At 40.5% G+C, this 17590-nt stretch overlaps 2 protein-coding genes across 4 annotated transcripts in view; both read right to left on the bottom strand.

Annotated features, from left to right (window-relative positions):
• Positions 1 to 1850, bottom strand: part of smad10a (SMAD family member 10a) — a 70542-nt gene extending 68692 nt beyond the window's left edge. For both annotated transcript variants that reach the window (XM_061966802.1, XM_061966804.1), the window contains exon 1: positions 1609 to 1850. In XM_061966802.1, coding sequence (XP_061822786.1) covers positions 1609 to 1612 — 4 coding nt within the window. In that variant the 5' untranslated portion in view covers positions 1613 to 1850. The remainder of the gene's footprint in view (positions 1 to 1608) is intronic.
• Positions 1851 to 3215: 1365 nt separating this feature from the next.
• Positions 3216 to 17587, bottom strand: snapin (SNAP associated protein). 2 transcript variants are annotated; one of them, XM_061966807.2, is made up of 5 exons: positions 17429 to 17546; positions 10044 to 10225; positions 5482 to 5528; positions 4035 to 4153; positions 3216 to 3966 (listed from the first exon to the last, which is right to left on the bottom strand). In XM_061966807.2, exons 2-5 carry the CDS (start codon positions 10109 to 10111, stop codon positions 3859 to 3861), a joined length of 342 nt encoding a protein of 113 aa, XP_061822791.1. In that variant the 5' UTR covers positions 10112 to 10225; positions 17429 to 17546; the 3' UTR covers positions 3216 to 3858. The 2 variants fall into 2 exon arrangements, with proteins under 2 accessions (XP_061822791.1, XP_061822790.1); XM_061966806.1 differs by lacking the exon at positions 10044 to 10225 and having other exon boundaries at positions 17429 to 17587.
• Positions 17588 to 17590: the final 3 nt, after the last annotated feature.

Here is a 17590-nt window from a genome sequence, read left to right as displayed (position 1 = left end):
ATATGACTGCGTGGGTTCCCTCCGGGTACTCCGGCTTCCTCCCACCTCCAAAGACATGCACCTGGGGATAGGTTGATTGGCAACACTAAATTGGTCCTAGTATGTGAATGTGAGTGTGAATGTTGTCTGTCTATCTGTGTTGGCCCTGCGATGAGGTGGCGACTTGTCCAGGGTGTACCCCGCCTTCCGCCCGATTGTAGCTGAGATAGGCTCCAGCGCCCCCCGCGACCCCGAAGGGAATAAGCGGTAGAAAATAGATGGATGGATGGATGAATTAAGTAACATTTATGACAACCTTTTTCCAAAAACACAATATAGAATGTGATATATAACAGGATAATGCATACATTTATCATTTGTTTTCAAAACGGTTACAAAAAAGTGGGACCCCAAAAATGTACTGATATGTCCATCCATCCATCCATCTTCTTCCGCTTATCCGAGGTCGGGTCGCGGGGGCAGCAGCCTAAGCAGGGAAGCCCAGACTTTCCTCTCCCCAGCCACTTCGTCCAGCTCTTCCCGGGGGATCCCGAGGCGTTCCCAGGACAGCCGGGAGACATAGACTTCCCAACATGTCCTGGGTCTTCCCCGTGGCCTCCTACCGGTTGGACGTGCCTGAAACACCTCCCTACGGAGGCATTTTGTGGCATCCTAACCAGATGCCCGAACCACCTCATCTGGCTCCTCTCGATGTGGAGGAGCAGCGGCTTTACTTTGAGCTCCCCCCGGATGGCAGAGCTTCTCACCCTATCTGTAAGGGAGAGCCCCGCCACCCAGCGGAGGAAACTCATTTCGGCCGCTTGTACCTGTGATCTTGTCCTTTCGGTCATAACCCAAAGCTCATGACCATAGGTGAGGATGGGAACGTAGATCGACCAGTAAATTGAGAGCTTTGCCTTCCGGTACTGATATGTCATGTATAGAATATATAATAAATATCAGTGTTGGCGCTAAGAATAAAAAAAAACGGGGTCCCCATCAAGTCATACAAATGGGGTCTCTGAGACCCCGTTTTGAAAATTCCTAGCGCCAACACTGATATTTATTATATATTCTATACATGACACATCAGCATGATAGTTTCAGGAGTAGATGACTGACCAACGTAAATGTAGGTCCATTTAGCAGCAGGATGTCTGTATAGTAGTGACAATCCGCATCCATGCTCTCCATCTCTTCCAAGACACAATAATAGTCTATACTGTACTGTACTGTATTGTACTGGATGTTCACCCGACAGGCCTTGAAGCTGGAGGCCACTTTATCACATCAAATCCCCAGGAAAAATAAAAGCGTGTCACATGTCTGTTTGGTACAAGCTATGCACTAAACATGCCAGCTCCCGTACACATGCATGCGTCACTCGCCCTCATACATGCTAAGGTTTGGTGTCCACTAACTACACTGAACGCGTACAAGCCAGTTGGGAATCTTTAGGGACAACATTACCTGGAATGAACCCGGGGGAAAGATTGAGACAGCGAGATAAACAGGTAAGCAACAATTTAGCGAGCTTCTACTACTTCCAAATGCGGCTTGGAATGTGGGCGCCGGGGGGAGAAGCCAGGCTTGGCTAAACGTATGATAGATAGTGTTGATAATACTTACACATCAGACGGGGAGAAGACAATAACTTGGACAGAAAGACCGTTGACAATTGTCTGAAGTGTACTTGAGAGGTTGAGCGGCTAATGTTTCCTCGCGTCTACATTGAGTCGTTCCCTGAACAGCGGCGACACTTCCATTAATACATCCCATGCATAAATGGCGTTCATTTCTCACATGTTACGTTTCGCTGCCGTTTCTCACTAGCTGGATCCCTTTATCAGCGCCTCCTCGTGCATCCTGCCCGCTCCTCACGCGCACGACACAATAACAATAGAGGGGGGGGACGTCGTGCGCGTCCGTGTCGCGACACTCGTCGGCCAATGGCTGGGCGCGTTTCACAGGCACGGTCGCGCTCCGCCAATGGGGGAGCGTCTCTCAGAGGGACGCCGCCAGCCAGGGTCTGTCTGGTTCGTGGAGATTGACAGGCCCGCGAGACTGTTTTCTTTAAGGTGGCGCCGCTGAGATTAGCGCTAACCCCCCCCTCAACGTACATCTATATGGGCGCCGAGTGCGGACTGTACATGGGGCAAGAAACACACATTGAACATGCTAGCCTCTCTTAATTTGCCTCGATTACGGTTAAAGTCATTCTCACCTAACGGACAATAAATATAAATATTATCGGTGCGCATATTGCTCACCAATTACATACAAACTGGAACCTACACAGGTTCACTCATTAAATCCCTACGTGACATATAGGAACAGGGTTGCCAGGTAGGAAATGACAATTATCATACTCAAACTTAAAAATATCGTATTTTGATGACCCTCATCCAATTAGACGTTGCTCAGTACCATCAGCCACGGTAAAACTTCACACACACAAGTCCGTGAAAAATATGTTATAATGCAGTTTTTCCTTTAAATAAACTATTGCTGAATAAAGCTACCACAGCGCCCCCAAGAGGCGCGTGAGAGAACGCACTACATCAGTCGCAGGCAGGATGTATCCTGCATCCTAATAAAAGGGCTCCAATTATCTTACGTTGTGAGATTTGGGGGCAGCACAGTGGAAGAGGGGTTAGTGCATCTGCCTCACAATACAAAGGTCCTGAGTAGTCTTGGGTTCAATCCCGGGCTCGGGATCTTTCTGTGTGGAGTTTGCATGTCCTCCGGCTTCCTCCCACTTCCAAAGACATGCACCTGGAGATAAATTGATTGGCAACACTAAATTGGCCCTAGTGTGTGAATGTTGTCTGTCTATCTGTGTTGGCCCTGCGATGAAGTGGCGACTTGTCCAGGGTGTACCCCACCTTCCGCCCGATTGTAGCTGAGATAGGCTCCTGCGATCCCAAAGGGAACAAGCGGTAGAAAATGGATGGATGGGATGGATGTGAGATTTGGGGAATTATTGATCGTACATAGCAGGTGGCATTATTGGACAAATGCGATGATTAAGGTACATCTGGCAACGTTTTATAGGAAACATTTTTGAGAGTTTGGAGCCTATGTCAGGCTACAACTTATTTCCGAAAGCTTATTTTTTTCTTCAAAAGCCATATTTTGACCAATTTAAATGCTTTAACAGGCCGTCAAATATTACAACTCAACTAAAAGCGCAGCTAATAAGTCATTAATATACTCAATAAATGTCATTCTCCAGCTTTTTAATTATTTGCTTTAATTAAAAAATGGACAATTGTGCTATATGTGTGCCAAGTTGAGTTCTGTTCGAATAGGCAATACATTTGAGCAATGTAACATCACGTTGACAAGAATTAGTATTTTCCACACAAAAAAAATCACAAATGCGCCTTACTTGTTCCACTTAGTTTGTCATATCCTCCATCATTTGACTTTAAGCAAATAAACTTGATTGAAGTCTTAATGTAACTGAATCAATCACATACATAATTAGGTACACATACAAAACAATTGAAAACAGTCCACTTGAACAGTTTATATACAGACGGCAAAATTATTAAAACATGATATACATTCATAAATAACTAGAATAGCACTAAAGGGGAAGGGTGTTGCATAATTAAGATAGTTTTCAGTAGCCTCCTTTAAAGTTCTTATTCATAAAAGTAGTATATGTCAAAAGATTCTATAAACGTGCTGAAGAGCGTTGAAAAATGCCTTCATCATGAGACAAAACAACCACTTGTGTGTTATTTAGAATACGGTAAAGCAGAGTGTATTTGCATTACGACATCAGATGACGCAATGCAAGACATCAACATGTCGTGTGTTCCCTAAACTTTCTGGTTAATTCAGTGTTTGCTGGGCAGAAGACGCGGATGCTCAGGGTTTACTGGGGGAGCGCGTGTTAAACACTCCTGAGGCCTCCAGCATCGTCTTCCTTCTCGCAGTCTCTTTGGCTACATTATGGTTTAGTCTTCTTAGACGTTCCTGCAGGACAGAATATAACAAGTTATTTGAATAATTTGTGTTTTAAAAACAAAAGGTTCATTACAGACCTGAGCGTTCTGTAAAATGTTGTTTACGAGCACGACTCTTCGTCTTGCATTGAGAAGCTTCTTTACATATGGGTCCAGGTCTAGAGCCACTTTTTGATGTTCATTTATCCGGCATAATTCTTGAAATAAAATCAAAACACACATGACCATAAAAAAAAAAATACAGGCTCATCCATTTCAAAAGGTCAGACAAATACCGAATTATACAACATTTTACCCCTAAGAGGCAATGCAAATCTAATGAATACATTCCAAATATATGAACACAAGCCCATTTTATTAAAAATAAAGTTTTACAGGCAGAAAAAAATGTGAAATACCATATTCTCCAGACTATAAGCCGCTACTTATTCCACAACGCTTTGAACCCTGCAGCATATAAAATGGTAGCCTGCAGCTAATGTATTGATTTTTCTTCGCTAATGGCCATGTTTTGAATTAAATTTCAACAAATAGTTTTCACAATACACTGACGAAGACATTAAAAAGGTGTGTAATTGTTTGTGTTATTGCGCCATCTTTTGGACAAGCTCACTCACTGCAGTTGCTGCGGGTTGAAAATGTACTTCCTGTTTTGTGCCTTGAACCGGAAGTATAACCGTCCATAGCATTTCTGCTCGAAAGGATTTTCATTCATCACTTCAAGTCACAGTAGTAAGTTATATAATATAACTAAACGTTTCATACCTACTAAACCGTCCCATGTGTGACGACAGTAGGAGTGTTTCCATGCGCATTTGTCCGTGCTATCGTAATTTATTGTGTCTGTAGGAGGGTTTTCATGCATATTTGTACATGCTATCGTAATTTAATCAAGCTAGCGTTGTTAGCATTGGCGAATATGCCAACATGTTTACAACTGTCTGTATTAGTATTAATAATTTCCAATGGCATTCTTTTTGTTTCAGATTCCCTAAAACGTCACTGTGGAGTTATTGAGTCTGTTTAGCTAATTGGTGAACTAGCTTCTGCAGCTATGGGTCCATGACCATGACTTCGGTTTTGTTTGATCAACCATTTTACTGCCGCGTTACTGGCATCGTTAGTTAATGTATGTAAATAAACATTTACAAATATCATTCGTACCGGTATATATTTGCGGCTTGCATTCCGGCGTGACTAGCATATGAAAAATATTTTTTACCTCTGAAATTTGGTGGGTGCGGCTTAAATACCAGTACACTATCTATAGCCCAAAAATACGGTACAAATCAGATAACTGACTAATTAAATCAAAATAAACAGACTAATTTGTTAGGTCGCACAATAACCAAGACAGTATACAGGGGAAAACTTTCAGCAAAAAACAAATTAAATAAAAAGTGGGACTTACCAAGCACTAAGTACCACAGTAGTCAGTTCATGACATTCTTGGAAATTATGGTCATTGAAATATTTGATGTGCGAGAATCATACATGTCAAGTCAAGATATTTGAAGCTAATTACCTGACGCAAGATTGTCAATGTGTTCTCTCAGTTCCACTTGGCTTTCTCTGTGGATAAAAACACAAATAAAGCACAATCCATTGATGAGCATTATTACAGTCACCAGCAGGACTCTGTAAAATTCCAAGTTGAATCGAGAATGTTGCAAAAAGGAAGAAGAATTTGAAATATTGGAATTAGTATTTGAATTGAAGGAAGTAGAAATTAAATTCCATTGATTTCCAATCGGTAATTGTGCTGAATCCTGTTTTTTTCTATACATAACTGTTATACATTATTACATATAAATACTAAATAAATAGCAAATGTTTTCTATTGACATCTAAGAAAAAATCCCTATTATATTAAACAAATATTTTACATTTAATATATTATAACTTCCAATATATAATGGTGGCAAAATACTTTGTTTCCCAGAATGATTTACTTTATTCAAGTACTGCTGGTTTAAAACCTCATGACCTAAAGGAACTTCACAGTTTTCACAAAAATTTTCATTTATCAGTATTAGAAGTATGGCAATTCAAAGTGCTTTACAGAAAATTACAAGGAGAAATAATTAAAATTAAAGTCAGAAAATACAATCACCATAATAATAAAAAAAAATTAAAATCAATGAAATACTGTAGATAAAACACTTTCTGTTGTCATATCCACAATTAAAAGTGTTTTCAGGCTAAACTTGTTCATTGCCAACGTTGAGGCCCGTCTCACATCTTCAGGAAGACTATTCCAGATTTTAGGAGCATAAAACTTGAAATGCAGTTTGACCATATTTGGTACTGATTCTGGGCACCAGCAGGAGACCACTACCTGGGTTCTCTGAGCTCGAGATGGTTCATATGGCTCAAACATGTCGGAGATGTACTTTGGTACAAGACAATCAAAACACTTGTACACAAGGAGAGTTGTTCTAAAGTCTATTCTCTGCACAAGAAGAAGCCAGTGCAGTGACCAAAGCACTGGACTTATATGGTCGTATTTCCTAGTTCTAGTCAGGACACAAGAAGCAGCGTTTTGGATGTACTGCACCTGCTTTACAACTCCTTTAGATAGCGCAGTGAGAAGGCTATTACAGTAGTCTAACCTGCTGGAGACAAAGACAAAGATTAGTCTTTCTAAGTCTGATTGAGACATTATTCCTCTGGTTTTGACAATGCTTTTCAGGTGGTAAAAAGCTGCTGATGTTATTGACTTAATGTTGCTTTTAAAGTTCAAGTCTAAGTCCATTATTATCCATAGATTTGTAACCTGATTATTAGGTTTCAGTGAGAGGGTCTCAAGGTGACTAATAATAGTTTCTCTATGCCTCTGTGGGTCAAATACAGGGATTTCAGTTGTGTCTGTTTAGCTAAAGAAAATTGTTTTGCATCCACACACTGATCTGTTCGATGCAGCGTGAAGTAAATCAACAGGCCGACGTTCACCTGCCGTCAGTGACACGTAGATCAGAGTGTCATCTGTATAGTTGTGATAGGACACATTGAAGCTGCGTAATAGCTGACCTAGTAGTAGCGCGCACAAGTTGAACAATAGGGGTCCCAAAATCAAGCTCTGAGAAACCCCACATATCACAGCCAATTGGTCAGAGACCTTTACCAATTCCAACAAAGTATGCCCTGTGATCGAGATATGACTTGAACCAGTTAAGAACAGAACCAGATATTCCCACCAGGTATTCTAACCTCTGTATTAAGATAGTATGGCCAACTGTGTCAAAGGCAGCGCTCAGGTCCAGTAGAACCAAGACTGAGACTTTTCCTGCGTCCGTGTTCAGGCGGATATCATTTGTCACCTTGATCAGTGCTGTGGTGGAATCTAAAGTCTGATAGGAAGGTATCAAACACAATGTTAAACAGAAGAACGTCACTAAGCTTTTGGTAAACAACTTTTTCTAAGGACTTTGCCTAAAAATGGCAGGTTTGATATGGGCCGATAGTTCTTCATTACTGTGGCATCAGGACTACTCTTTTTTTTTTTTTTTTTAAGAGGGGCTTAATGCCAGCCGTTTTAAGGCTTTTGGAAATGTTTTAGTCCTAAGTAAAGGGGAAATGCATTTTTTTAACTTTGCCTATCATTTACAATCATTATGAGAGACAGGAAGACAAAGGTGGCTTTTTTTCGCTTTCTAACATAAAAAAACGACTCGGTCTAGGCGGCTAACAAGGCAGCTACAAGAGCAATCAAGTCACTTTAAACATGCATTCAAAAACTGTTAACAATACTTAATTTGCGTTCTGTAACGCGTATAATAACCAAGCTGTAGTGACATTGTTATTGTAAGAGCGAACACTGAGAAACTCTTTCTAGCGTAGTAACACATCGCCGTGCTACAGTATTAGCCATAAAAGCTAGCTACGGCAAAAGATAAACGAGCTTTCTTAATTTCCCCTCTGGGATTAGAAAAGTACTTCTGATTCTGAGCTTCTACGTCAACACGAAACGCGTTTTGAGTTTGTAATGCACAACACTGCGATACAACAACAACTTGTACTGATTGAAAAACATGAACAATGATTGAAAAACAACAACAATCATATTACAGTATATGTAAAATATTAGCCCACATTTCATGTTTTCTTTGTACATAGCTGGCTAGACAGTGTATGTACTGTAGTTGTACTAACACTAATAACTCAAGTTTTTACAGCTTCTCACAGACTGGTTTTTAGACCACCAGTCCTGCTCACATTAACAATACCAGGCAGGTAATTGACCATCAGATGATACCCTAGAGCAGTGATCCTCAACAGGCGGACCGCGGTCCATGTCCGGACCCAGCGACGTGTCCGTCCGGACCCAGCACGAATTATAGTAAAAAATAAAAAAATAAAAAAGTTTTTTTTATTATTATGATTATAATTATTATAAAAAAATATAATAATTGTATTTATCTGTGAGTTATCGCTAGCGCAAGTCAACGTTCTTTGTTGTTTTTAGTCAAATATCTCCATGTTTCGTTTACACTTCTCGTGTCTCACTCACTCCGTCTCTCTCTCTCTCTCAGAGAGAGAAAGAGAGAGAGACAGAGTGAGAGCGAGAGAACGCCACTCTGATTGGCTAATTCCGGGGTATGGGTTGTCATCTCTTTCACAACGACGCGCTGATAGGCTGTTACCACCTGGGTCATGTGCACAGTGCATGGAACCTTTCGCTGCAGGCACACAGTTGTCTCGTATCGCTACTTCGCTAACTGTTCACTTGTCAGTCACTGAATGTGAATCAAATCACAATGGCATGCTCCAAGTTGGCTCAGGCTGGTAAAAGAAAGGTGGACAGGGAAAACCGACGTTTCAAGGAAGAATGGACAGAGCAATATGTTTTCATCCTACCTACTGCAAGTACCAGACCAATGTGTCTACTATGCAACACTACTGTTGCTCTGGTGAAAAGTGAAAATCTGAAACGTCACTATCTGAAAGAGCACCGCGAATTTGAAGAGACATTTCCTCATGATTCAGAGCTAAGAAAAAAAGAAATCACGAGGCTGAAAAAGCCATATGGAAACATCAAGCAAGATTTTTGTTAAATCTATGACACAACAACAAATAGCAACAGAGCAGTAACGTGCGGTGAGGTTGATGGCTGGTGAGGCACTGACTTCAACACAGTCAGATTTACAAACATATGAACCCTAAAGAGTATCTTATTCACCATTTGATTGGCAGCAGTTAACGGGTTATGTTTAAAAGCTCATACCAGCATTCTTCCCTGCTTGGCACTCAGCATCAAGGGTTGGAATTGGGGGTTGAATCACCAAAAATGATTCCCGGGCGCAGCGCCGCTGCTGCCCACTGCTCCCCTCACCTCCCAGGGGGTGATCAAGGGATGGGTCAAATGCAGAGGACAAATTTTTTCAAAGTTCTTATTTATTTTTGTTTCAAAGAAAATATTTCATGTATTTTATTGGATATTTATTTTAATTTTAAGAAAATGTTAAACTACCTACCTCCTGCAATTATATAAGCTTGACCGATAATAAACGGACCCAGCCTGTTTCAAAAAAACATTTGTGGACCTTCAAGATTTGTACTTGAGGACCCCTGCCCTAGAGGGAGCAGTCTGATGGCCATTAGGGCACCAGTCTAATCTTGTAACATCGCAATCTTGTTTACGTATGCAGTACCAATGGTGTATATGGCTATTGAATGACACCCTTATGGGTACCATCTGATGGCTACTGCACTGTATGCTGTGTTATGTGGACTTTGATAAAAACTGCTGCCCTTTATATACTTCTGCACTTTAAATGAAACTGCTAAAATACTGTAACTTGACCGCCCACTGATTTGTAACTCACATGCCCTCTATGTATTGTACTTGTATTTTAAATTGCTTATCATTATGTAATTTTAATATTGTTGTGTATTTTCAATCCTGTGTAATTTTAATTGTGGATGCTAAATGCGCCATAAAAAGAACCACAGATGGAAATTAGCATGGTGCTAAATCTGGTGCAGCCATCTTCTTAATGTAACAGCACATTGTCCTTCAAATAAACAAATACAAACAAACACGCATGGCGTGCTGCGTGTATCATGATTGATATCAACGTGACTCACTCGATGGGACAGTTGTTCGTCTGGTCCAGCCGGTGACGTTTCCTGTTGATTTTGGGTAAGTAATTCATTTATGGCGAAATAGCTTGGCTCCAACTTCCATATTTATAGCGTCAAAATGGCTTTCACCTCACTCTCCCGATTTCTGTCTGCTCCAACGTCTCACTCTTCCTTCGTGCTGGCTCCTATAAGCAGCAGTATGTTTGTTTAGCATCAAAAGTATATGGTTGTGAATCCTCATTTGTCAAAAAATAGTTGTCTTTGTCTGTTAGGAAGTCTGCCATGATTAGAAAACACACTCGTGTTTGATTCCGGAAGTAGAAACACACTTTGGCTGCCAGAAGTCAAACGTCCGCTGCTACGGAAATGATTACAATTATCAAAATACGGTAAATATTAAACATATTACATATTGTTATCAACGTGTCTGTTTCTACATTATATATAGACTTGCAGTGTGTATATAAAACTTTGCTGGAGGGTTTTGAAGTTGTTTTAGAGGGCTTTGAAGGCTACAACGGTGACTCCCAATAGCCAAATTTTCAATCGTTTTTATCATCTTTAAAATCATTAAAAAAAATGTTTAAAGATGTGTGTTCTTGTCTCTCATAATGATTGTCAACGATAGGCAAAAAAAAAAAAAAAAGTGCAGTTCCCCTATAACTAGATGAGCAACTTGTGGTAACAAACTGCTCAGCACACTCTTTAGACATCTCGTGGGTAACTAACTAATCACGGCAGCATGTTGATGGAGCTAGCACAAATAGTAGAATTAGAGGCAAATATACAAGACAGATATCATCCAAAAAATAGCATAATGTGATGGAGTGGATCAATAAACTCTTAAGAAAAAATTCTGGAGATTACAGTACAGCCATCCATTTTCTACCGCTGTTGTGGGGGGTGATGGAGCCAATCCCAGCTCCACTCGGGCGGAAGGCGGGGTAAACCCTAGACAAATCGCCACCTCATTGCAGGGCCAACACAGATAGACAGACAACATTCCCACAAAACATGGTATTAAGTCATGAAAGACAATGTTGGAATGATTTGAAACTTTAATAACTTTTTGCAAAGTCCCTATTTGAACGATTTCCACAGACGGGAGAAGCGCATGTATACGCCATTTTTACGACATTTTTACGCCGTTATCACTTCACTTGCTGTTTTGATCCGAGTTGTTCAATGTCAGTTGTTTTTTTTTGCATTGAAAGTGCCTTTTTGTTGTTGTTTAACTGTTCATTTAAAAACAAAACGCTTGTTTGCCCCACATGTGCTTGAGTAACCGGATACAAGTCATGTGATGCCACGTGCAACCCAGTAATCTGTACCTGCAACCAACACTGAAACCTGAATGACACCACTCTGGTATAATTTAGAGCACAAATTAGACAGTTTTGGTTGAAACTGAAAATTCCTGATGGTTGGTGAGGAGACTTACGGGAAAGTTAATATAGCAGCACATTTGATCATTTTAACCGCACAAACTAGCAAAAACATACACAAATGAGACTATTTTGTTATTGATTGGAACACAAACTACACAGTTTTAGTCGAAAACTAAGAATTCCTGTTGGCTTCTGATGTCACTTCCGTAAACATTAATCCTTAATTACTCTAAAAGTATAGCAGAACAATTTTAACTGCACAAACTACCACAAACACAGCACAAACAAATAGGACCATTTTATCAAAAGTTTTGGAAGGCGGCCAACTTTACGATGACGTAACTTCCGGAAATTTGAAACATTAATATCATGACAACAAAAGCCTCCCAACTTTTACAGCAGCAATCAACACAAACGAATGATGATAGGGACGGCGTGGCGCCGTGGAAGAATGGCCGTGCGCGACCCGAGGGTCCCTGGTTCAATCCCCACCTAGTACCAACCTCGTCATGTCCGTTGTGTCTTGAGCAAGACACTTCACCCTTGCTCCTGATGGGTGCTGGTTAGCGCCTTGCATGGCAGCTCCCTCCATCAGTGTGTGAATGTGTGTGTGAATGGGTAAATGTGGAAGTAGTGTCAAAGCGCTTTGAGTACCTTGAAGGTAGAAAAGCGCTATACAAGTACAACCCATTTATCATTATTTTATTTATGATATTTTGGCTTAATTTAGAGAAAATGGGAATCCCTTGATTTACCTCTCACAAAGCGCATTTGCAGAACCTCACGATTCACTCATCAAAGAACACGTGCAGAGCCTCCTCAAGATTCACTTGTGTAGAACCTTACAAATCACTTTATTCACTAATCGCAGAGCGCATGTGTAGCACATGATTAGTGACTGCACAAGTCTCGCCGTCATCTGTCAACCGTATAAGGCGCATGCATAGAGACTCGCAAATACTACGGTAACAAGTAATGCCATTTAATAACAGTCGCCAAAGTTAATGCTGCACAACTTTAGAGGTAACAGTATTAATTCGACAATTGTAAACAATTAAAGATAAGTTCACTTTGTCTTGGGAAACTACAGCCTTTATTCACACTTAATTACAAACCCCGTTTCTATGAGTTGGGAAATTGTGTTGGATGTAAATATAAACAGAATACAATGATTTGCAAATCCTTTTCAACCCATATTCAATTGAATGCACTACAAAGACAAGATATTTGAAACTCAAACTTTATTTTTTTTTTTGCAAATAATAATTAACTTAAAATTTCATGGCTGCAACGCGTGCCAAAGTAGTTGGGAAAGGGCATGTTCACCACTGTGTTACATCACCTTTTCTTTTAACAACACTCAAACGATTGGGAACTGAGGAAACTAATTGTTGAAGCATTGAAAGTGGAATTCTTTCCCATTCTTTTTTTATGTAGAGCTTCAGTCGTTCGACCGTCCGGGGTCTCCGATGTCGTATTTTACGCTTCATATGCGCCACACATTTTCGATGGGAGACAGGTCTGGACTGCAGGCGGGCAGGAAAGTACCCGCACTCTTTTTTTTACAAAGCCACGCTGTTGTAACACGTGCTGAATGTGGCTTGGCATTGTCTTGCTGAAATAAGCAGGGGCGTCCATGAAAAAGATGGCGCTTAGATGGCAGCATATGTTGTTCCAAAACCTGTATGTACCTTTCAGCATTAATGGTGCCTTCACAGATGTGTAAGTTACCCATGCCTTGGGCACTAATGCACCCCCATACCATCACACATGCTGGCTTTTGAACTTTGCGTCGATAAAAGTCTGGATGGTTCGCTTCCCCTTTGGTCCGGATGACACGGTGTCGAATATTTCCAAAAACAATTTGAAATGTGGACTCGTCAGACCACAGAACACTTTTCCACTTTGCATGAGTCCATCTTAGATAATCTCGGGCCCAGAGAAGCCGGTGGCGTTTCTGGATGTTGTTGATAAATGGCTTTCGCTTTGCATAGTAGAGCTTTAACTTGCACTTACAGATGTAGCTACCAACTGTATTTAGTGACTGTGGTTTTCTGAAGTGTTCCTGAGCCCATGTGGTGATATCCTTTAGAGATTGATGTCGGTTTTTGATACAGTGTCGTCTGAGGGATCAAAGGTCACGGTCATTCAATGTTGGTTTCCAGCCATGCCGCTTACGTGGAGTGATTTCTCCAGATTCTCTGAACCTTTTGATGATATTATGGACCTTAGATGTTAAAATCCCTAAATTTCTTGCAATTGCACTTTGAGAAACGTTGTTCTTAAACTGTTTGACTATTTGCTCACGCAGTTGTGGACAAAGGAGTGTACCTCGCCCCATCCTTTCTTGTGAAAGACTGAGCATTTTTTGGGAAGCTATTTTTATACCCAATCATGGCACCCACCTGTTCCCAGTTAGCCTGCACACCTGTGGGATGTTCCAAATAAGTGTTTGATGAGCATTCCTCAACTTTATCAGTATTTATTGCCACCTTTCCCAACTTCTTTGTCACGTGTTGCTGGCATCAAATTCTAAAGATAATGATTATTTGAAAAAAAAAAAAAAAAAAAGGTTTATCAGGTTGAACATCAACTATGTTGTCTTTGTAGCATATTCAACTGAATATGGTTTGAAAAAGATTTGCAAATCATTGTATTCCATTTATATTTACATCTAACACAATTTCCCAACTCATATGGAAACGGGGTTTGCATAATCAAAGTCTCAATAGTTAACAGCGTTGTAGTTTTTGCCTATCACTCCTCATGTCTCTCTCTCTAACTGTGAGCTCCCTATAATAATATTAATGCAATTTTAATGAGATTGTTATATCGCCATTGTGAGATAATGAAAATGTATCTATAATACAGGGTATGTGAGGCAGAGGTGGTACAACAGCGCCTGTTGCTGGTTAAAAGTATAGTAGTATAGTATATACCGAAGGAAATGCTCACAACTGTTAAAGATTTTTGAGAGATAATCCTGTAACCAAAGTGAACTCGCCACCATTCAAAGTGTTACAGGATACTACAATAAAGACATCTATAATCCACCTGACTGTCAGTGGTGTGTTGATACATCATACACATACAGTTAACTGTATGTGTATGATGGACACACTTACTACATAAAATTGAATTCTCTGGACCAAATAATAACTACCGGTAAATGTAAAAAAACAACCTCGAACAATAGTGCAACATTGCAATAAGATTTTAACATTGCAATACCAAATAAAAAAACTAATTATAACAGAGGAAAGCTGGCTCACACAGACCTAAATTCGATCAGTTCACTTCCTGACTCGCAGACGTTGATGGCCTCGCTCCCAATGACCAGTGAGTGAGTGTCAATGAATCATTATCGATGGTTCAATAATGAAGAATTATTCAGTGGGACCCAGCGTTCACTTAGTAGTTTGTTCACCCAGTCTCTTTGATCCAGTGAGTCGACGTTTGGCATCCGTAGCAACAACCGACAAACTGACACAGCGAACTCAGCTCGGGCAAGAAGTGGAAAGGAGAGTTGATTTGAAGCAATAAACGTATTTGTTGCTCTTTCTATGGGACAAATACATTAATAAAAACACAGTTAGACTAACAGGAGTATAATTATTAACATATTACATGTTTTTTTTTCTTAATTTTGCTAGCATGGCAGGAGCGAGTAACTGGCCAAGTTAATGGCGACGTCAACTTGAGTGCTGATTCAGTAGGATTTAACGAATCGTTCACTAGAAAACAGCACAGTCAATCATTTAAACCAGGGTTCCCCAACCTTTTTTTCCACCAGGGACCGGTTTAATGTATGCATTATTTTCACGGACCGGCTTTCTACGTGTGGCAGATAAACACAGCAAAAAAATGAGCATGAAAAATTAGCCTTTGGCTACAGTCTGGCACATTAACGTTTTATATGTCCATTAATGTGCATTGTCCCATGTACTATTACAAAGGAGTCTATCCATCCGTCCATCCATTTTCTACCGCTTGTCCCTTTTGGGTTCACGGAGGGTGCTGAAGCCTATCTCAGCTGCAAATTGGGCGGTAGGCGGGGTACACCCTGGACAAGTCGCCACCTCATCGCAGGGCCAACACAGATAGACAGACAACATTCACACTGACATTCACACACGAGGGTCAATTAAGTGTTGCCAATCAACCTATCCCCAGGTGCAGGTCTTGATTAACAAGCTTATTGGTGTGTTTAGTGGGGCAGGCGAAAGTTAAGTCAGAGAAAATGCGGTAGTTTATAAATTTATGTTTCTGTGCGGCCCAGTAGCAAATGCATCACGGACCGGTACAGGTCCCCGGACCGGTGGTCGGGGACCACTGATTTAAACAGCAGAAACCAGCTAAAACGAATTACATTATTTTTGGTTTACTTTGGACACGGCAAGGCCTGGCTGACCTTTGAACTAGGGCTGGGCGATATATCGCGGGTTTGTCTCTGTGCGATATAGAAAATGACTATATCGTGATATTTGAGTATACGTTTCACGCAGTTGCTTTTAGCTGCTGGCATTACAAGACAGGCTCTTCCCACTCCTTCTTGTGTCTCCTTCTCACAGACAGCAAGCGCACCTTCTTAAATACGTCACATACTGTCACGTCATACGTCACATACGTAAACGCCCTCGCGCAGCAGAGAGGTAGCAGCATGGTTAAAGTTAGCTGTGATGCGAGTGGTAATACGAGAGAGAGAGAAGGTGCGAATCCGGTAACAAATGAAGGAAGAATTAATGCCCAAGAAAACCAACAGGGGGTCCATCATCTGGCGGTGGTTTGGCTTCAAGTGGGAATATGTCGAACAGACAACCGTAATTTGTCAAGTGTGGGGCGAAAGCGTTTCTACAAAAAGTAGCATTACTGCTAATATGTAGCATCATTTGAAAAGTCACCTGCTAGAGAATGAAGAGTGCTTACTCCGCATGTCAACATCACCATTCGGTGCCACACGCCCACACCATCAAAATGCCGAGGCAAACATTTCCAGATCAACACCGTATGAAAAAAAGAGTCGCCAGCAAAAGGAGATAACGTCCGCAGGAACCTACCACATAGCAAAGGACGAACACTATTTGATTTCCTATTATGCAGCTCATTTTTATTTGACACTTATTGAAATATCTAGTGTGACATCATGTTTTTAAACTATTGTAGTGGCGTTCTGTACAAAAAGTGCACTTTAATTTAGTGTTGTTTTGATAAGTCATCTTAGTGACACCATGCACTAAAGCGCACTAATAGCTTGTTTTAAAATGTCTTGCACTTTCTGTTTTGTAAATGACATGAATGTTTGTGCCACTGCTTAATAACTGTTTAATAAATACAGTTTTGGTAAATTGACTTAGTTGTGATTTCCTTCTCTGCCTGAAAGTTTAAAATTAGCATACTAATGTAGTATGAACAAGAATGTTTTTAATGTAAACACATATAATCATCATACTGCTGTGATTATATGTATCAAGTTTTCATTCAAGGCTAAAGCAAAACATCAAGATATATATCGTGTATCTCGATATGGCCTAAAAATATCGAGATATTAAAAAAAGGCCATATCGCCCAGCCCTACTTTGAACGATATAATAATATTTAATAACTCAAACGAAACAAACCTCACAAACAACGTCACAAACCCAGCGCAAATTAGACTATTTTTAACATAGTTTTGCCAGTGTCGGTGTAATTTGTATTTAATTTTAGTGTTTATAAATTATGTTTTGTATCAAAGCCAAAACGTGATGAATTACAATGTATGTCTTATGGCTATAAGAAAATTCTCTCCATTGCAATGAATATATTCCACTTCAAAATCGTATTGGGCAAAGCCAATTCAATTTCTAATTAAATTAATTAAAAATGACAAATTCGGAATTTGTCACAAGGCTGGTCACGAGACAGTTTTAGCTTCCTAGCTAGCTGGTTAGCATTGATGTGATGTGATGGCGACGATGCCCCAACGTCGAAAGCAAATGACACAGCATGGCGCATATTCACCTGACTGAGTGTACATGCAGGTCCAGCTGCTGCACGGCTGGTTGTAAGATGTTATACATCCCCTCTGCAATTGCGTCTTTGCCTGAGGAATCGTCAACAACCGCCCCAGACGCCATTTTTTCATAACAAGCCAAGGAGCTATGCCGGAAATGACGTCATCGT

Source organism: Nerophis lumbriciformis, linkage group LG11 (genome assembly GCF_033978685.3).
Source record: "Nerophis lumbriciformis linkage group LG11, RoL_Nlum_v2.1, whole genome shotgun sequence".
NCBI classification, from domain to species: Eukaryota; Metazoa; Chordata; class Actinopteri; order Syngnathiformes; family Syngnathidae; genus Nerophis; species Nerophis lumbriciformis.
Note: the sequence above shows the minus strand (reverse complement) of the source record. Positions and strands in the feature narration are given on the sequence as shown.

What these genes read in the sequence shown, in the direction of transcription:
- snapin (XM_061966806.1), bottom strand. Translation starts at nt 17,544, where the DNA reads ATGGCGTCTGGGGCGGTTGTTGACGATTCCTCAGGCAAAGACGCAATT. An exon ending in CTGCATGTACACTCAGTCAG is followed by an intron (nt 5,529 to 17,428) that starts GTGAATATGCGC and finishes TTTTATCCACAG; the next exon opens with AGAAAGCCAAGTGGAACTGA. An exon ending in CATTGACAATCTTGCGTCAG is followed by an intron (nt 4,154 to 5,481) that starts GTAATTAGCTTC and finishes TTTTATTTCAAG; the next exon opens with AATTATGCCGGATAAATGAA.